A 21470-nucleotide genomic window follows, 5' to 3' on the forward strand; every position below is an offset into this window, starting at 1 on the left:
TCATCCAGGCACCGGCAATCCCACAATCCTGTGCACACAGACCCGCTGCTGTAATTGGATGGCTATGTCCAAAACATGGGACAAATAAAAACTGATGACTGCTTCTGTTTTAAGTCCCCCCCCCTTTTTTTTTGTAATATCAGGAAACACGTGGAGGCGACTATTTCAACATTTTCCCTTCTTCTTAGTATAGTACTAAAAGTCCTAGCCAGGGCAATTAGGCAAATCAAAGCAGCAGTAAAGTAAAATTAAATCTGAAAACAAGACTAAAGAAATGCAAAAAAAAAAAAAAACAACAACAACAACAACAAAAAACAAAAAACAAAAAAAAAAGAAGAAGAAAAGGAAGAAAACATATTGGAAATAAATTTGTAAAACTACTGGAAGAAAACTTGTATGTATGCACATGTATGTGCGTGTGTGTGTGTGTGTGTGTGTGTGTGTGTGTGTGGTGCTGGAGAGAACTTTTTGGCATTAACCTATGTATTGGTTCTGTCTTAGGGTTTTTAACAACTCGGTGTGGAAAGGGCTTATTACAATTTTCAGATCACACTCCATTGCTTTTCATAATTTGGATAAAAAGAGTTAACCCATATGTGCTGATTGTTTTGTTTTTTCAGCTTGACATAAATCTAGACATATGTGGAGAAAGGGAATGCCAATGAGGGATTCTCTCCAAGAGATTGGCCTGTAGGCAGGTCTGTGGACTCGTTTTCTTGAATAGTGGTTGGTGTGGGAGGGCCCAGTTTATGGAGAACAGTGCCACCCCTGGCAGGTGGTCATGGGTGATATACAAAAGCAGGTTGAGCAAGCCACAGAGAGAAAGCCAGGAAGCAGTGTTCTTTTGCTATGGTTCCTGCCTCTAGCTCCCTGCTTAAGTTCTTGCCTTCACGTGTTCTCCAAACTCTTAATGCGCTGGTGCTAGCCTCCCAGCTGGTTCATCATCACTCTCAGGTAATAGGGACCAGTATCCCAGCCAGGAGGCAGGCTTGCTATGTCTAAGAACAAGTCTCTAGGTCTCCAGGGAAAGGGCCAAGTTAAGCTGACCCAAAGAGGCCACCTTTCCACATGACTTCCTCTGTGCTCTTAGGACCTAGTGGTCCTCTTTGCTGCCTCTAATGCTTCTCAGCCTTTCCTCACCAAAGGAGCAGAAGGGACCTTTGATGAAGGTAACTAGAGAGGAGGAGCCTGGGAACAAAGAGCAATCGTGGGGGCTTCAGCAAATTCCAGGAGCGGGGAGGCTCTATCCCAGGGCCTGAATCTGAGTTTCATTCTTCTTGATGGCAGCCATGGACAGCCAAGCACAGAGTGACACAATGTCTGGTGCCATGTATCTGCAGGCCACAAGAGCAAGGGGACCTGCCATAGCCCCTCACCTTCACATTGTGTGACTAATGATAACCAGGAGTGGAGGAGAGCAGTGGAGGAGAGCAGAAAGTGTGGACACCAATACCTCTTCCACGTAAACTAATTTCCACAGTTCCACAGAAACTCCCACCTGGAAGTCTGTAAGCTAAATACTCAGTTCTTTGGTAGGTGCCTGGCCCTGTCTGTGAAGGGGGAAGGGCTGCTGCAGACCAGGGCCTAAGCAGAAGTCTAGTCTAGATTCTAGCATTTCATTCTTACTATGTATACTATGTGCCTGTAGTACCATCCAGGCTTCAACAATTTTGGTGAAGCCAGAGAACCTCAGGTTAATGTAAATAAACCAAGCGCCGCCTCACGACCTCACTCACCTGTGTTCTTCTAAAACAGGTTTGTAGAAGCCACGTGTGAGAATTGTTGCCAGGTCTGGAAACCAGGGGGCTGGTTAATCACATACCTCAGCTGGACAGCATCAGAAGGTTCAAGGGCTCTGTATGAATGGAAGTGTTTCTGGTTATTAATGATATATTTTGTACCTAAACATTAGTATGAGGATTTTTAAATGTCCTCACTGTATAAACTGAGGACATGACAGCTCCAAAGTATAATTGGGGGAAGGATTTATTGAAGATAGGAGGAAAAGAACAGCCAAAGGCATCTAGAAATCCTAGACCAGGGAAAGAAAGTAAGTAGACCTATCATGCTCAGCAGACTGAACGGGGCCATCAAGGTGAAGTGAGAATGGGGGGCCAAGAGAGCAAATGGCGGAACTGTCAGGGTTACATTAGGGATGAGAAGCTGGAGGAGGGAAGTCAGAAGCTGGAGAAGTTTAGGGTAGGGGGTGGGGAGAGAAGGTAGTGGTGATATCGCCTGGAGGCCAGCGTGTGCTTTGGCATGCTAACAGGCACCATGGACAGTCGTTTATCCAGGATTTCTTTCTCACCACATATAAAAAGAATAGTATGCGAGGCAATGAATCAGACTGATTTAATTAGACATTATGTCCATGCAGCAAAACATCATATTATATACAGTAAATATGTGGGTTTTTTTTTTTCCTGTCAAACCTAACTGTGAAACTAGGAAATATAAATCATTACATATTTTTTAAGATGAAAGGAAGAAGAAATAAGAAAATATTTTTGTGTGTGACTGAACATCAAACATGAAAACTGTGAGGAGAGGGACTAAGCCCATGATTGTGTAATTGAAGGAAGCTTTATTTTAGAGGCACCTGGGACCGACCGCCCAGCCAATTGTTGCACCTTAAATTGGGATTTTAGAGAACAACCCTTACTGGCCTTTCAAGGTCTTTTTTTATTTGTTAGGTCTCAAACCTAACAAATGGCTGAGGTGTCTATTTAACAGATTAAGGTAGAGGCTTGTTAACAATAAATTTTTGTCATCTGCATTGACGTAGTGTCTGAGTTCTGTGGGGTTTTTAAGCAGACCTCACAAAAATTTCTGACCACGATTCTGTTTCTCAAGGATTGGGCCATGCCTCACCTGTAACCTTAACTAGAAATGGCACTATACTGCCTGCACCAGGAATCACAACCGTGCCTTTGTTTCAAATGGTTCCTATGGTTACCTGTTGTTATGACCTCCTGTTGTCATACAAATGGATGGATCTGTATGTAGGAAATGCCAACGCTGCATTGAAACAAGCATCCATTCACAGTAAGATAGTTATTTTTACCTCATGACCTTGTGTTCAAGACAAACCTATGGGCATCGTCATCCCTTTGAGCTAGCTTGTGAATCATATTCCTCCTTGCACGTATCAAAACTCACACTGAACAGTAAGTTCTGGTTGCCTTTGTCCACCAGTTGAACAAAACCTCCCACAAGTCCTTCTTTGTTTTGTGAGGCAGGATCTCACTATGTAACCCTGGCTGGCCTAGAACTTACTATGTAGACTAAGTTAGGTTCAAACTCACAGAAATCTGCCTGCCTCTGCCTCCTTAGTGCTGTGGTTAAAGGTTTGCACCACCCAAAGTGGGGACATCTTAAAGAAGTACTATCTCACTCTGGACACCAGAGCTACTAAAACAAAAAACGCTCAGTGGTGAGGCCCTCATGTCTGACTCAGGCTTGGAATCAGCCTTCCGCCATTCTGAGACTGGTGAGAGCTGAGACCTCTTTTCAAGTTCCTCTGGCCTCTAGTTTCTCCCATCTGCTGCCTCTTTCCTGTGAATGGCCCTACACCATACTCCTACTCTCTCATCCATTTGCCCCTTTCCTTCAGACTTCCTCCCAGTCTGTAGCTTGGGACCTGGTCAGTGGGCCTGGGAATTAGAATCCCCCTCAGGAATCTCATATTGAAAGGAGAAAAAGGCTGAAGTCTGGTGCCAGCCGTGAGGGAGCCCCTTCTCAGTCCCCCCAAAGGGATTCCACGTGGTTCTGACAGCTCTTCCATTCACTTCTCAGGGAAGACTGAAACAAAGACAGTGATAGGTCAGACCCCACGTGACGACCAGAATTGCCTAATTATGATGTCTGTTTGAATTTATCCTTCCTGAGCCAGAGAAATGGCTCAGCTGGTTAAAGGCACTGCTGCCAAATTTTATGATTTGAATTTGATTCTTGGTACCCTCATGATGGAAGGAAAGAACTGACTTCAACAAGTTGTGCTCTGACTTCAATGCTATCACACACACACACACACACACACACACACACACTAACCCCTCACGTCAGGACGCTGAAGACTGAGTTGGGGGTGGGCTCTGGATCTCTTTCTTCCTCTTTCCAATATGGTCACACTGAATACATCTCCTTTTCCAAACCCTTTTCACCATTGATGTGGCTCCTTTAATTATCTCATTGAGGCTGAGCCTGGCTTGTTAAAGCAGTCAGAGTCCTGTAACAAAATTACTTCTCTGTTAGAATAGCAGAAACCAAACCAAACCAAAACAAAACAGAAAACCCCTCCTCTGGTCAAGAAAATAGAATCTATTCTTCTTTTTTTTGGGGGGGAGGGGAGATGGGGGAGACCTATGGTAGCAGTCAGATAGGTCAATCACCTTACCAAAGGACCAGCCCCAGGAAGCAGAGACCACTCCCAGGAAGGCAGACCCACGCAAAACTATGTTAAGGAGAAGGGCAGAATAATTATCCCTCTAATGAGAGTCTACACTTTAGTTTACAAGCTGCTTTGAGTTCTGGGAGATTCCTTGCACCTGTCACCATTTTGGCGTCAAAAAGTTCAACTTTTCCTTTTTTCTGTATCTTTCTTTCAGATGCTAACCTGAACTTAAATATCCCCTCTTCTGCTATTTTGGGCCTCCTTATTCTTGTTCTAAAGCCTCTCTGCAACAGCAGGCTTTTCCACTCATGCCCCAGTTCCCAAAATAAAGACTGAGGCTTGATTATTTACTAATAAATGCCCAGGCCATACGCTTTGGCTCATTCCCTGACTGGCTTATAACGTATTTTACAGATTTATTCTATTCTATGTGTGCCACACAGTTGGTTACCTCTCCTCAGTTTCATGTGTGGGCAAATCTCACATCTGAACTCCATCCCAGAGTTCGTCTCTCTGTGCTGAACGCCCACCTCCTATTTCCTGCCTCAGCTAATAGGCCATTAGCTTTTTATTAACAGGTGATTCGTCCATACAGTACACAAGAGATTTTCTCTACACCTTCTCCCTGTCATGGCCTGATGCTATGTCCTGGATTTCCATGGTTGTTAAACTGAAATGGCATGGCTTTTTTCATCTTCCATTTCCCTCCTCTTGGCAGCTGCTGAAATTTACAGATCTTTTGCCACGGGCTGTTTTGTTTTGTTTTCTTCAAATTTCAGTTTATTTACTTTACATCCCTAGGGTGCCCCATCCCTCTTCTCCATATAGTCTCCCCCCATTCCTCTCTTCCCATTTCCCTTCTCCCTCTCCCCCCAGAAAAGGGGAGTCCCTCTTCCCCCATATCAACCTTCCCCAGCACATCAAGTCACATCAGGACTGAGCATATCCTCATCCCCTGAGGCCAGGCAAAGCAGCTCTGCCAGTGGGGAGTGATCCAAAAGCAGGCAATAGAGTCCATGTTAGAAACAGGCTCCCCACCACTCCACTCGCCAGGTATCCCATATGAAGACCAAGCTGCCACATGTGTGCAGAGTTTTCTTTTAAACTCTAATAAGATTCTCCTCTAGCTTCCATTTGAGTCCTTTTTTAAATTCTTTGATTAATGAAACTAAGAGCCCAGGAGGGGACACAAAGCTGAGGGACCAAAGTTCTGTTACTTCCCAATATTTAGTAACATTAAATTTTATTTGACTGAATCTGCTTCAAAGAACTGATGATCACCTTATAATCTACACACACATACACACACACACACAGAACCACCATTCATCTGCATTCTAGGAAATTAGAGAAAAACAAGTTACTAGGCATTCTAATTTAGTCTAATTATTAATAAATAATGTTTATATTAAATAAATTAATTTAATTGTTCATTTGTGTCAACTAGTTAGACCAGCTATTTTAAGAGCTGGTATCCTCTAAGAGATTGGCCCAGACTGGAAAGATGGTTCAGTGGGTAAAAGCATTTGCTATCAAATCTGACAACTTAAATTTGATTCCCAGGACCCACATGGCAGAAGGAGAGGACTGACTCTTGCAAGTTGCCCTCTGACCTCAACATGAATGCTACAGCACCTCTCTTTCTTGCTCTCTAGAAAAAAACAATAAAAATAAGTCTTTAAAAAAATGATATTTCTTGTGTAATCCCATTAAGATTTCTGGGAAGACCATGGAATCATTACTTGGGCAAAAACTTTCTTCTAATTAATCCTCAGGAGACTGAGTTTGCTCTGTGTGCTGCCTCCCCTAATCAGCACTCTCCTCCTTCTCTATTCTAGACCCTGTTTTCCATTACAGACCTACCTGTTAAGCTGATTAAGAATTTGTATCTATGTTTCATCATTAACTAAATCCAAAACTTATTTCTGATGAGATACACTATTTGGTCTAAACAAAAGTGAAAATGGGCTATTTTTTATAGAACGATGTACCTTACAGTAGCTTCCCAAAGTACATTAACAATTAGTATAAGAAGTTGAATTATGGGGGGGGGGGAGGTCGGGAACTAGAAAAGATCGTCGTGAGTGAGGTCTTCCAGAAACAGAAAGACACGAATGGTATATACTCACTCATAAGTGGATATTAGACATATAATATAGGATAATCATACTAAAATCTGTACACCTAAAGAAGCTAAGCAAGAAGGGGGACCCTGGGTAAGATGCTCAATCCTCATTCAGAAAGGCAAAAGGGATAGACATCGGAAGAGGGAGAAAACAGGGAACAGGACAGGAGGCTACCACAAAAGGCCCCTGAAAGACTGTACCCTGGAGGGTATCAAAGCAGATGCTGAGACCCATAGCCAAACTTTGGGCAGAGTGTAGGAATATTATGAAAGAAGGTGGAGATAGAAAGACCTGGACAGGAGCTCCACAAGGAGAGCAACAGAATCAAAAAATCTGGGCCCAGGAGTCTCTTCTGAGACTGATACTCCAACCAAGGACCATGCATGGAGATAACCTAGAACCCCTGCACACATGTGGCTCATAGCAGCTCAGTGTCCAAGTAGGTTCCCTAGGGGCAGCCTTACCAGGCCACAGAGGAAGACAATACAGCCAGTCCTAATGAGACCTGATAAGCTAGGGTCAGATGGAAGGGGAGGAGGACCTCCCTTATCAGTGGACTGGGAGAGGGACATAAGAGGAGAAAAGGGATGGTGGGTGGGACTGGGAAGGGACAAGGAAAGGGGTTAAAGTTGGGATACAAAGTGAATAAATTATAATAAAAACAAAAGAAGAATTTGAATTGACTTAGGACCTGAAGAGACAGCTCCATGGTTAGGAGCACTGGCTGCTCCTTCAGAGGAGCTGGGTTCAATCATCAGCACTCCCACCGTGGCTCACAATCAGCTGTAACTCCAGTCCCAGTCCATGCCCTCTTTTTGCTTCTGCGGGCACCAGGCATGCACATGGAGCACACAGACATGCAGGTAAAACACTCACACACATGAAATAAAAAAGTAAATAAACCTTAAAAAAAAAAAAAAGGATTTGAATTGGATATATGATTTTTTTTTTTCCCGCACTGTTAGAAAACTAACAGGTCGCAAGAACCACTGGAAAGCAAAAGAATCTGTGCTCTTGGGGTTTTTATTTAGTAGCAGCTAAATGTTTAACTCCATTAGAATCATGTGTGTTGGGCTCCAGTCGTGCCCTACTTTAAATTGCTTCACGTTGTATGAAACAGGGGTCTTTCCAGTGTGCATTGTCCTAGGAGACTCCATTTTACATGTAGCTTTTGATTCCACTGTGAGGTAGAAAGATGGCTGCAGCCTCTGAGTGGGCCCAGAGATGTCACCATCTGTCAGGCCTCATCCATCCAGCACAGACTGGTGACTGATGTATTCCTAGGGTTAGAAAGGGAGCCATTCTGTAAGTTCATTGGAGAGAAATGGGGGTGTGGGAACACATGGATATATTACAATCATATCGGAATCTTAGGCCGAAGGAGTTATCAAACACACCAGACGATACCAACCTATCATCTGGTGAGTGCGACAGGGATCAGGCAACTCCACCGATGTCCCAGAAGCCTCCATTGATTCAGCCCCCTGCTGTTGATGAGGCCTGCTTGGACTGCCTGCCAATCCTCCTGTTTGCCCATCTGGACCTGGACCTGACCCTCTGTTCCCTGCTCCTGACATGTTTCCTGCAGTGGCCAGGTTTGGTGTTTGGCCTCAAGCTGAGCTCTGCAGCTCCTCCCTCAAACCTGACTCCAGCCGCTCCAGCAAGCCCCCTCCCAGCGCTGGTCTGGTTCATTATTTTATTGATACAGACTCCATGCCCGCTTCTGAAATCCCATGAACGCTCAGCCTCTCTACGTTGTATTCATTCTGTAACCCATAGATATGCATGTAGCTTTACATATATTTACTGTGCACTATGGTCTGTGTGATATGAGAGTTAATAATAGCAATTACTATTGGAATTTTAAAAGGATGAACATAAATATATATAGGCGGATACACACACACACACACACACACACATATATATATTCTTTTGAAACATGGTCTTATTACACAGCTCTGGTTGGCATGGCATTCCCTATGTAGACTAGGCCATCCTTGAACTCACAGAGGTCCACCTCGGTCTGTCTCCAGGTTCTGGGAAGTGCCTCTACCTCACTCCACTATTGCCTTTTGTCTTTAGTCTTCTGTCTAGAGTATATAACAAATACTCTAACATAAAAACAAGTTAAGATTCATGGATATCTTAGCCCTTGATCTCTTCACAGAAAATCAAAGTCCATCAGGATGGGAGGCCCTGTCAGTTAATTACTGGTGCAGACACTCAGTAGTCTCACTGGAGATACCCATTTCCTCAGGCTTTATAGTTAACCACCGTGTGATAAGATCTATTATGCACGCACTTCCAGCTTGTAAGAGGGAACATTCACTAGTGTGGAAGCCTCAACGGCCATCAGCAATCAGTAAGGCAGTAGAAAGGGGATGAAGATGACGCGTGCTTATCTTTACAACAAAATGCTTCGCGTACATCAGCTTTCCTGAGAAAAGTCTTTGCACAAAAAATGGCCGAACCTGGAATCATATGTACACCATGTCTCCAAAATTAGCAATATTACAATAACCCGCACATGGCCTTTTAAAACATGAACTTGTTAATTTAAGCATATGTAAGTGAATTAATAAAAATTACTGTTACTTGTTGTGAGCTATCACCTATATGAGGTGAAATTAAAGAAATTAAAAAGAATGTACATACATACATACATACATACATACATACATACATACATACATATATTTTGAATGTGTGTGTGTGTGTTTGTCTGGATGTGGTGTGCACTTGTGAATACAATTTCAAAAGGGAGAGGGCATTAGTTCCCGTGAAGCTAGACTCACAGACTATTGTGAGCTACCTGGTGTCGTGCTGGGAACCAAACTTAGATGTTTGGAAGAGCAGTGTGTCTTTCTATTTTAAATTTTTAGGAAAACAAACTAATTCCCAAAATAATTCGAAACCAACATTTCAATAAGTAATAAATTAATTAACAAAACCCCCGAGAACAGAAGGCTGTGCTCCTTTAAATGTACTCATTGGCACTTAGGATGAAGTACTCAGTGCTTTGCTCAGCAGACACAGTATCTCGGGTTCTACTTTCAGCACCATAGACAATTCTCATTAATAACTTTAACATGCTTTCATCATATAACATGGAGTGAGACACATGTTGCATGAGTTTCTTTGCCTTTAATTCTGGATGAGCTGAGGTCTACCTTTAGGTTGAGTTCCTCAACAAGGTAGGGCTGATTAGGAACCAGGGACCAAGCACTTGTCACAACATGAGGTCTTCCGAATGGATAGAAAGCTGAGCCAACCCCAAGTGTGGAGGCACACGCCAGCAATCCCAGCCCTCGGGAAGCCGAGGCCAACCTGAGCTACAGAGTGAGTCAGTGTCTCACAAAACCAAAATGATTGAGAGAGAAAGAGAGAGCCGTAAAATAGAGAATGCAGTCAGTGACAACATTGACATGAGGTTTATGCGTTCATGTATATTCTTGGATTTATTATCCAAATTTGATTGAGCTGGCAGGTGACATGTTGACTCAAAGCACATCAGTATTTACTCATAAAGATGGCAAATATGAAATAAAAATATCTATGTCAGGGGGGTCAGGGGAGTTTATCAAAATGTGGTTCTGATAAGTTGAAATTGCTACCGATGAGGTTTAGTGTCACAGAATTTGGGCATGAACCTGTTAGAATTTGGGCAAATGAACACAGTGCTTAGCTCCTGAAGATTCTAGAACACAATTCTTGTGCTTTTTTTTGTATCTCTCTATCACTCTCCTCATGGAGCCCTGCACTTCCTTGTTCCGAAGGCTGTAGATGAACGGGTTCAGTGCGGGGCCAATGACCGCGTAGAACACAGAGATCAGTTTGTCTCCCTCAGCGGAGTAAAGGGACTTGGGCCTCAAGTACCTGATCAGCCCCGTTCCATAATAGATGGTCACCACGGCCAAGTGTGAAGCACACGTTGAAAAGGCCTTTTTTCTGCCCTCAACTGAGTCTATTCTTACCACAGCCACCAGGATGCGCAGGTAGGAGAGAACAATCAGGAGGAAGGGGAATAGCACTGTGCCAGCCCCTCCAATGGCCATCATGGCCTCCTGCAGAGACGTGTCTGCACAGAAGAGGTGCAGAAGGATGGGCAGTTCACAGAAGAGATAATCAACGATGTAAGGGCCGCAGAGTGGGAGCATTGTGAAGTAGAGAGGTACAACCGAGGCGCAAAAGCCTGTGACCCAGACCGCCACTGCCAGAACTATACAGACAGTCCAGCTCATGATGAGAAGATACCTCAGTGGATAGCAGATGGCCACGTAGCGGTCTACGGCCATCACTGCAAGGAGAAAGCACTCGGTCGACTCCAAGAACAGGGTGAGGTAGGTCTGAGCCAGGCAGAATGGGTAAGAGATGACCTTCCTGCTTGCAAGAAAATTGAAGAGCATCTTTGGAGCCACAGTTGTGCTGAAGAATCCATTGAGGAAAGCCAGGTGGCAGAGAAAGAAATACATGGGTGTGTGCAGAGAGGAGTCTAGAGCCACTAATGTGATGACAGCTGTGTTCCCAAAACAGTTTGCTAGGTAGATCAGAGAGAAGACCAGGAAGAGTGGAACCTCAGTCTGGGGGTGATCAGAAAACCCGACAAGGATCAGCTCAAAGATGATGCTGGAATTCTGGGGTCTCATGGCTGCTACCGAGCCATGCCTGTCCAAATGAGAAGACATCAAAAAACCCCACATGAACACTCTTAGGTCAGATCAGGCCCCTTCACATTGCTTTAATGCGGATGGTAACACGTATCCTAATTTTAAATGATGGTCTCTCCAAGAGACCTGTTCAGACACAAATTTACCTCATCACACTCCTAACCATGAGTGTCATTACATCATGTCATCCAGTCTACAGAGCCCTCCTCTGTGTTTTGTGAACTGTGTGTTTTCATTATCTGTCTCTTAAACATGAGCTGTCACTCCAGTGAGGTAGGATGACTTGTCTGACTGACATCACGAGTAAAAACATGAAAATTGAAAATAATTCCACTCTCCTTCAACAAGGCCGGTAACTGATTTTACAGAGTTCGTTTAGCCAAACAAAGAGCTTAACATTCCCAGGCCCTACAGAAAATAAGACTATTGGTCTCTCCAGGTGGGATGGGACAGGCAGTATTTAGATTGCCTAAGCAATTATTAGCAAAAACAACACAACTAACTCACCTTGACTTCTGGCACCCAGATTTCTAGTCAGGGTCCCAGAGAGCAGAATTGTTTCAAAGCCGGGATTTTCTTACTATTTTTAAGTCTGCATGGAGTGCAACGTGCTTCACCAGGGATTTTCACACACACTTTTATTCATCTCCCTTGCTCACTCCCCACCCCCTCACTCCCTGTATCCTCACTGGTCTTCCTTCTCCCCAAGAGTTCTCCTTTTGCCCGTATCACATGCATTCCATTACCCTCTCTTTTGCTCTCGCTGCTTGAAGATCCCCTGCTGCATTCCGTGGTCCCCTCTCTGGTTTCATAACTACATCCATATATTACATAGAAATTTAGATCAAAGGTATGCATATGAAAGAAAGCATGTGGCATTTGCCTTTCAGAATCTCAATACCAATATTTTTTTATGTTAGTAAACACGATGTGAAACAGTCTTTACAGGATCATGCCTCCCAAATACACACTAGAAGCCTGCACTTCTTTAAGAAATTCTGAATTAAAGTTTTGAATGTGCTGAAATGGCAGGTCTAGGCTCAATAATGCGTAGAGCATCACACAACGCAGATGCAGGTACTAGCTTTTGTTGGCATAGCAACACAACGATAAACAAAGCAAAATGATGCTTCGAGGATATTTTCCACCTAGAGGTCTGTCAGTCATGTGGTGCAGAACCCAGTCTTCACTCAGTTTCATCCTTCCAGCCTCAGCACACTCCTCCTCTGCTAACTCACACTGGCAGCGTCTCTTCTTTGTCCTGTCGAGTTTCTCTGTTCACCCACTTCCTTGATTAATTCCACACAGAATGCTTTTCTAGATTTTTTTTCAAAACCTACTCTCTCCTCAATGATTCTTTTTTTCTTTTTGAACAGTTTTTATCAGTATATCATTCAGTGAGTAGACTGTATAACACATAGCAATAACGAGAGAGAAAGAGAGAGAGAGAGAGAGAGAGAGAGAGAGAGAGAGAGGAACACCCTCTGAATGAGGGAGGAAATGAGTTTGGCAGACAGAGGCAGTTGACATACCTGCCCAGCCTTCTGATACTGGGAAACCCTTCAGCCTGTGTTGGGTATTGGTGAATTATAAATGGATTTTTTTTTTTTTTTCTGAGAAAGACCGGTTCCTTGGCTCCAGCTGTAAAGGAGGCAGCATCAGGAGCCCAACCATTTGCCAGCATAAAAGCACGGGCACTGTAACACAGCCAGGACCTCCTCTCTGCACCGTGTGCTGCTCAGCTGTTAACACAGACACACCAGTCTCCATCCCCGAGCTCTCATGATTTTATCACCATAGTTATCCACGTTCTCCTTGTTCATTTACACACTCAACTTCGTGTTTGCAGGATTTTCCCAAGATGAAAGAAAATAAAGCTGGTGTCTAGACATAAATCCGGACTGGAGACTTCACTGAGTTTTGTAAAAACCCATTAAACACAGCAAAGTTTTAGGCGAATCCCAAGGGGTCCAGTTAACTTCATGCATGGAAAAAAATTAATTATTTTCGCACTTACTGTCAGTGTCAAATAGTTCATTAATGCAGCTTATTCGTGGTGACACAGTGAAACTGCATTTCTTTTGGGAGAAAACATTTCAACTTGGAAGTTTTGGTGTAAAACAACTAAAAGCAGTGTGTTCGCGACACAGTTTTGCTTATTTACATTTTTGTTTTTATGATAATTACTCAGTTGTGTGTATTGCAGGGAAGCTGCGTATTTCACTGGGATGAGCCCAGACATGCACGCGCTATGCTCTGAACACACACGTCCCCTCCTGCCCTTCGTCCTTCCGTCCCTCTGCTCTCCTTCCATTACTTACTGGTCCATCGATTTTCAGTGATTCCACATATGAGAGGAGACATGTAATGCTTTTTTTCCCCCCAAGTCTAGCTCAGTTCACTCAAGGCGAAAACTTCAGTTACATCAAAATTTGTACATTTGATGTGATTTGGTTCTTTACGGGTGAACGCTCCGTAGAATATACAGACCTCGTGTCGTTATCCGGTCGTCTGTTGACAGGCTTCTAGCCTGTTGTGAGTACTGCTGCAATAAACCTGTGTGCCTTCGTGCCTGCGGATATGTCCCCAGGAGAACCGATCCCTTCCTGTTTACTGTAGCGGCTGCAGTTTCTTCTACCTCATGGACTCTTGTGTTTGGCCACGCCCTCGTATCCAAGAGGTCCTGAGGGTGGCGGCCATGCCCGTTACTTTCTTCTTTAAAATCCTATCTATTTTAGTATTTTCACGGTTATTTGTGGTGTGTGTGCCGCATGTATGTACGTGCCTGTGGAGGACAGAGGGAAGGCATCAGATCCCTGGGGACTAGAGTTACATGTGGTTGTGAGCTGCCTGATGTGCCGGAAGTACTCCAAGCCTGGAGTACCCGGAAGAGCCTCCAGTGTCTCAGAGGCTAAGCAGCTCTCCAGCCCACGCTCTCCGTTGGTGTTTGAGGGTACTCTTTCCTGACCTTTCCCTCCTTCTGCTGCTTGGTCTCAGCTACTAGCAGTGTTTGCCGTTCTGTTTTATTTAGCTCATTGAGCCTTCCGATCTTCCTGTTTATTTAATTTTCCCATATCTCTATTTTTTTTTTTTCTGAATTTTTGGTCACAGTGCTGACATCTTCACCCATGGTGGTGATGTCTTCATCTGTGTTATGGCTTTTTCATGCATTTCTAACTCTCTTCTCTAGATCCTCAACTGATTTCATTATTTCACTTTTCTCTTTTCTTTGTATCTTCTTTGGAATAACTGGCTAGTTTTCCATTTTCATGTAACTTTTGTAATTCTTCACCTGGCATTTTACCCACTTCAGTAATGGAGGAGTTAAGATCTTTTTGAGGAATTGTGTTTTCTTGTGTTTGTTTGTTTGTTTGTTTCTTGTTTTCCTGTGTGATGATTTGCATATTGTTAGCTTGGTTATTTCCAGGTTTTGAGTACTTTCTTATCAAGGAGTCTCCTCTTAAGGACTCAACTCCCAGCACCAACCAGAGAGGAGAAATCAAACTACTGTAACAGAACACTATTAACCTGAACAATATATAAAAATACACTTACAATCAATTACATCCCGGTAACCCATTACCAATAACTATAAAACTCAAATGGTAAGCAATAAATGAAAATTGTGCTATGACATTAAAAGTTGTTTTGTGTAAATGCAGAAGTGGGTACATGAATAAGATCTGGCGAGTGGAGAAAGCACAGAAGGAACAAATTAAAGGGCAGAGGCAGGTGGGTGCTTTGAAGGAAGGAGAGAATAAGCAGCAAGAATTAAAAATCAACAAAACCCTCAATAACAAAACAAGGACATTAAGAAAGTTAGATAAATGTAAGGAAGAGAATAAACACTAAAAAAATAAATAAATAAGATCTATCTTTTAAAGATTAGTCTGGGGCCAGTAAAATTGCTGAGCAGACCAATGCACTTTCTGCCAAGCCTGATGCTTAATTCCTGGGATCCACAAGTGGAAAGAGAAAACTGGCTTCCACATATATACTATTACACACACACACACACACATGTTACAATCTACTATTATAATGTATATGTATATCCATGTACATATATATACATATATGTAAATGTAATGGTGTAATATATATAATATATAATGTAATATATATATATTCCCAAGACACAATAAATAATTGTAAAGCAATTAGAAATAAGATAAAATAAATATTCTACCAAAAGAATGGCTGTGGACATCCATAGCCAATGTGCCTCTTGGTGGTGTAAGACTGAAAACCTTTCCCATTAGGATCAGAAGCAAAACAAGACTCCAAATAGAAACAAATTTGGAATATTTATTATCAGCCAACTATAATGAGACTCCGAATTAGCTGTTTTTCTTGTTGCTTTAATCTGAAGTGAGGAAAACACCTGACAAAAGCCATTTGAGGGCAGAGGGCTTAAAGTGGTGTCGTCCGTCACGGTGGACAGAGAACAGCCATGGGAACACTATGGGGCTGTTCATACTGCATCCCAATAAGGAAACAGCAAGCAGACAGGAAGTGGGTCAGCTGGACTATCAAGCTTACTGGCCTGCCCTCAATCACCCATTTCTTTCAGCAAAGCTCTATCTCCTCCATGTTCCACAACAACTCCCTTAAGATATCTGTCTTATTTAGGTTTTCTATTGCTGCAACACAACGCCATGACCATCATCGAAGGAAGGAAGTCAGGATAGGAACTTAAGCAGGGCAGGAACCCGGAGGCAGGGGCTGATGCAGAGGCCTCGGAGGGGTGCAGCTTGCTAGCTTGCTTCCTTTGGCTTCCTCAGCCTGCTTTCTTATGGAACCCAGGACCACCAGCCCAGGAATGGCCTCACCCACAATGGGCTGGACCCTCCCCTATTGATCACTAATTGAGAAAACACCCTACAGCCAGATCTTATGGAGACATTTTCTCAGCTGAGGTGCCCTCCTTTCAGGTAACTCTAGTTTGTGTGTCAAGCTGACGTAAGACTAGGCAGAAAAATGTCCATACATATTTTGGTATATTTTCCTGCTTCTGATTTTTTTTTGGGATTTTTTTTTTTTTTGACCAGGGATTTTATTTCATGTGTGGACATGTTGGGCAGAATTGAGACTTAAACAGTATCATGTCTTCCAGGCATGAAAATGGATGTCTGCATTTGTCCTCTTAAACTTACATCAGCAGTGTCCTGTAGTTTTTGGTGCAGAGAACTTCCATTTCATTGAGCAAACGGATCCCTAAGCATTTTATTTCCGTGTTGTAAATGGCATCGTTTGCTTATTTTTCTTCACATTGTTCATTGATAAAGTTTACAAATCCTACTAACTACAGTGTGGTGACTTCGTATCCTGCAATTTTGCTGAATTTATTAGCTGTGATAAGAATTTAATGTGATCCCTAGTGTGCTCTAGAATACATAGACGCTTTTATGCTCTGACTATGAAGTGTCCTCCTCAGCTGGTGGCTCTGTTTTGAAAACTTCGGGCACCTTTAGGATGCAGGGAATCATTTACTGATTAAGGTTTGCTTTGTGACCTATACTTCCATAAATTTTATAGAAGGGGTCTGTATGGCATTGATAAGAATGTACATTTCTGCCTCCAAGGTAGAAGTTTTCATGTGAACCCTGTTCCCTTTCCCGATATGTAATAGCCCTCTTGTGATTAGTTTTAAAACTTTCTTTATCCATATATAGGAACAGCTGCCCCAGCTTGACTGGAGTTTCCATTTGCTTACCTTGGTTTCCAACCTTTGATTCTTGGGTTATAGATATCACTTCTACCCACATCTTTTTTATTAATATTAATTAATTACTTTACATTCTGATAGAATCTTTCTGTCCTTCCTGACCTCCCCAGTCTCTCCCTCTCCCCTCTCTTCCCACCATTATCCATTCCCTTTCTCCTCAGAGAAGGAGAGGCCCCTTATGTATAACAACCCACCTTAGTATATCAAGATGCAGTAGGATTAGCCACTTTTTCTCCTGTTGAGGTTTAGACATGGCAGCCCAGTTAGGGGAAAGGGACCCAAAGGCAGGCAACAGAGTCAGAGATAGACCCTGGTCCTGCGGTTAGGGAACCCACAAGAAGACCAAGCTGCATATCTATTACATGTCTGTAGGGGCCCTAGGTCCTTTGGATGCCTGCTCCTTGGTGAGTGGTTCAGTCTCTGTGAGGCCCTATGGGCCCATGTTAGTTGGTTCTGTAGGTTTTCTTGTGGTGTCCTTTCTCTCTCTGGCTCCTTCAGTCCTTTGTCACCCTCTTCTTAATGATCCCATGAGCTCTTCCTAATGTTTGCCTGTTTGTCTCTGCATCTGTTTTCATCAGCTTCCTTGGTGAAGCCTCTCAGAGGACAGTTATGCTAGGTTCCTGACTGCAAGTATAGCAGAATATGAGTAATAGTGTCAGGGGTTGGCTCTCTTTCTCATAAGATGGGTCACAATTTTGGCCAGTCATTATTTGGCCATTCCCTCAATTTCTGCTCCATCTTTATCCTTGCATCTTGTAGGCAGGACAAATTTTGGGTCAAAGTTTTTCTGTGTGTGTGTGGGTGGTGGGGTGGTGTCCCATCCCTCCATTGGAAGTCTAGCCTGGTAGAAGAAGGTGGTCATTTCGGGCTCCTAGAAGTCTTAGCTAGGGTCACTGTCATGGATTCCTGCGTGTTTCTCTTGTCCTAGGTTTCTGGCTCACCCCAGAATTGCACCCCCCTCACCCATGCCACCAATTTCAGTTCTCCCAGTTCTCTCTCCCTCAGTCCTCCTTACACTTGACTCCTCCTGTTCCCTTCCCCACCCCTTCTCCCACACTATCCCCTCTCTCCATATACTCCCGATGTTTATCTTATTTCCCCTTCTGAGTGAGATCCAAGCTTCCTCTTTTGGAACCTCCTTGTTACTCACCTTCTTGGGGTCTATGGGTTGTATCGTGGTTATCCTGTACTTTATGGCTAACATCCACTTGTAAGTAAGTACATACTATCTGTGTCTTTCTGGGTCTAGATTGCTCAGAATATCACACTGAGTAATATTTTTTAATTCCATCCATTTGCCTACACATTTCATGAAGTCTTTGTTTTTAATAGCTGAGTAGTATTCCATTGTGTAAATGTACCACATTTTCTTTATCCACTCTCTGGTTGAGGGACATCTAGTTTGTTTCCAGTTTCTGGTCATTACAAATAGAGCTGCTATGAACATAGTTGATTAACTGTCCTTGTGCTATGGTGGAGCATCTTTTGGGTATATGCCCAGGAGTGGTATAGCTGGGTCTTGAGGTAGAACTATTTCCAGTCTTCTGAGAAACAGACAAATTGATTTCCAAAGTGGTTGTACAAATTTGCACTTTCACCAGCAATGGAGGAGGGTTCCCCTTGCTTCACATCCTTACCTGCATGAGATGTCACTCAAGTTTTTGATCTTAGCCATTCTAAGGGTGTAAGATGGAATCTCAGAGTTGTTTTGACTTACATTTCCTTGATGACTAATGCTGTTGAAAAATTTTTTAAGTGCTTCTTGGTCATTAGGGATTCCTGTTTAGAATTCTGTTTGGCTCTGTACCCCATTTTAAAACTGTGTTGTTTGGTTTGTTGCTGTCTAATTTCTTAGACTCTTTATATATTTTGGATATCAGCCCTCTGTCGGATGTAGGGTTGGTGATAATCTTTTTCCATTCTATAGGTTGCCATTTTGTTTGTCCTACTGACAGTGTCTTTTGCCTTACAGAAACTTTTCAGTTTCATGAGGTCCCATTTAGTAATTGTTGATTTTAGTGTGGGTGCTAGCTATGCTCTGTTCAGGAAGTGGTCTTCTGTACCAATGCATTCAAGGCTTTTCCCACTTTCTCTTCTATCAGATGTAGTGTATCTGGTTTTATGTTGAGGTCTTTGATCCATTTGGATTTGAGTTTTGTGCAGGGTGATAGATATGAATCTATTTGCATTCTTCTACATGCAGACAACCAGTTAGACCAGCACCATTTGTTGAATATGCTTTCTTTATTCCATTGTATAGTTTTGTCTTCTTTGTCAAAAATCAAATGTCTATAGCTGTGTGGGTTTATTTCTGGGTCTTTGATTCAATCACATTGATCAACCTGTCTGTTTCTATGCCATGCGTTTGTGTTTTGTTTTTTTTAAAAAACTATTGCTCTGTAGTACAGCTTGAAATCAGGGATGGTGGTACTGAAATTCTTTCATTGTACAGATTTGTTCTTAGCTATCCTGGCTTTCTATTTTTTTCTATATGAAGTTGAGAATGGTTCTTTCAAGAGCTATAAAGAATTGTGTTAGAATTTTGATGGGAATTGCATTGAATCTGTAGATTGCTTTTGATATGATAGCTATTTTTACTATGTTAATCCTACCAATCCAAGAGCATGGGAAATCTTTCCATCTTTTGATATCTTCTTCAATTTCTTTCTTCAAGGTTTTGACATTCTTGTCATTCTTGTTCAGTTTTCATGAGTTTGTAAGTTTCTATCATTTTTGTTGTTGTTGAAGTACAGCTTTTATCCATGGTGGTTTGATAAAATACAAGCTATTAGTTCTAATTTTCTTGTATCTGTTGAGGGTTGTTTTGTGACTGACTATATGGGTCAATTTTGGAGAAGTTTCCTTGAGGTGCAGAGATGATATATATATATATATATATATATATATATATATATACAGAACATCTGTATATGTATGTATATGTATGTATATATATATTTATATATATATTAGTCCATTTGATACATAACATCGGTGAATTTTATTATTTCTCTGTTTAGTTTCTATCTTGATGACCTGTCCAGTGGTGAGAATGGGGTGTTGAAGTCTCCCACTACTAAGGTGTGGGGTTCAATGTGCAATTTAAGCTTTAGTAATGTTTGTTTACGAATGTGGGTGTCCTTGTGTTTGGGGCATAGATGTTCAGAACTGAGATGTCGTCTGGTTGAATTTTTCCTTTGATGAATATGAAGTATCCTTATCCATATCTTTTGATTATTTTTGGTTGAAAGCCTATTTTATTAGATATTAGAATGGCTACTCCAGCTTGTCCGTTTGTTTGGAAAACCCCTTATTCTGTCTGTCTTTGTCACTGATGTGTTTTGTTTATGCAGAATAATGGATCCAATCTTCACATCCGTTCTGTTAGCCTGTGTCTTTTTATTTGGGAATTGAGTTCATTGCTGTTGGGAGATATTAACGACCAATGACCGTTAATCCCTGCTATTTTAATGTTGGTGGTGGTAGCGTGTGTATGCATGTGTGTGCTTCTCTTCTTTTGGTTTTGCTGGTGTGAAGTTATTTATTTCCTGTGTTTTCTTGGGTGTAGTTATCATCCTGTGGTTGGAGTTTTTCTACTAGTATCTTCTCTAGGGCTGGATTTGTGGATAGATATTGTTTAAATTTGGTTTTGTCATAGAATATTTTATTTTCTACATTTATGGTGAGTGAAAATTTTTGATGAGTATAGTAGTCTGGACTAACATCTCGGGTTTCTTAGGGTCTGTAAGACATCTGCCCAGGCCCTTATGGCTTTTAGAGTCCCTGTTGAGAAGTCGGGCATAATTCTGATAGGTCTGCCTTTATATATTACTTGGCCTTTTTTTTCCCTTTTTTTTAATACGCTTTCTTTGTTTTGTAAATTTAGTGTTTTGATTATTATGTGGTGGGAGGTTTACAGGCATCTCTTTTGGTTGGAGAAACTTTCGCCTATGATTTTGTTGAAAATATTTTCTGGGCCTTAGATCTGGGAATCTTCTCCTTCTTCTAGTCCTATTATTCTTAAGTTCGTTCTCTTCAGAGTGTCCCAGATTTCTTTGCTGTTTTGTGCCAGGAACTTTTTATATATAACATTTTCTTTGACAGATGTATTGATTTCTTCAATTGTATCTTCTATGCCTGAGATTCTCTCTTCCTTGTCTTGTATTCTGTTGGTGATACTTGTGTCTGTAGTTCCTGTTTTTTTACTAGGATTTTCATCTCCAGGATAACCTCAGTTTGTGTGCGTGTTATTGTTGTTTTTTGTTGTTGTTGCAACTTTTATTTCCATTTTCATGTCTTGAACAGTTTTATTCATTTTCTTCACCTGCTTGATTGTGTTTTCCTGTATTTCTTTAAGGGATTTACACATTTCATCTTTAAAGGCGTCTATCACCTTTATAAGATTCGATTTAAGGTCATCTTCTTGTACATCTTCAGTTGTGTTAGCATAACTAGGGTTTGCTGTAGTAGGGTAGTTAGGCTTTGGTGGTGCCATATTGCTCTGCCTCTTGTTGATTCTGTTCTTACACTGGCCTTTAGCCATCTGGTTATGC

At 42.1% G+C, this 21470-nt stretch overlaps 1 protein-coding gene across 1 annotated transcript; it reads right to left on the reverse strand.

The window, feature by feature from the left end:
- Positions 1-10175: 10175 nt before the first annotated feature.
- On the reverse strand, positions 10176-11222 carry LOC129666764 (olfactory receptor 2B6-like). The gene has a single exon (XM_055594003.1). The coding sequence runs from the start codon at positions 11220-11222 to the stop codon at positions 10176-10178; it is 1047 nt and encodes a 348-aa protein (XP_055449978.1).
- Positions 11223-21470: the final 10248 nt, after the last annotated feature.

This window comes from Psammomys obesus, unplaced genomic scaffold (assembly GCF_907164565.1).
Source record: "Psammomys obesus unplaced genomic scaffold, mPsaObe1.curated_primary_1811, whole genome shotgun sequence".
NCBI lineage: Eukaryota > Metazoa > Chordata > Mammalia > Rodentia > Muridae > Psammomys > Psammomys obesus.

Excerpts from the sequence above, each read along its gene's own strand:
- LOC129666764 (XM_055594003.1), bottom strand. The coding sequence starts at position 11,222 with ATGTGGGGTTTTTTGATGTCTTCTCATTTGGACAGGCATGGCTCGGTA.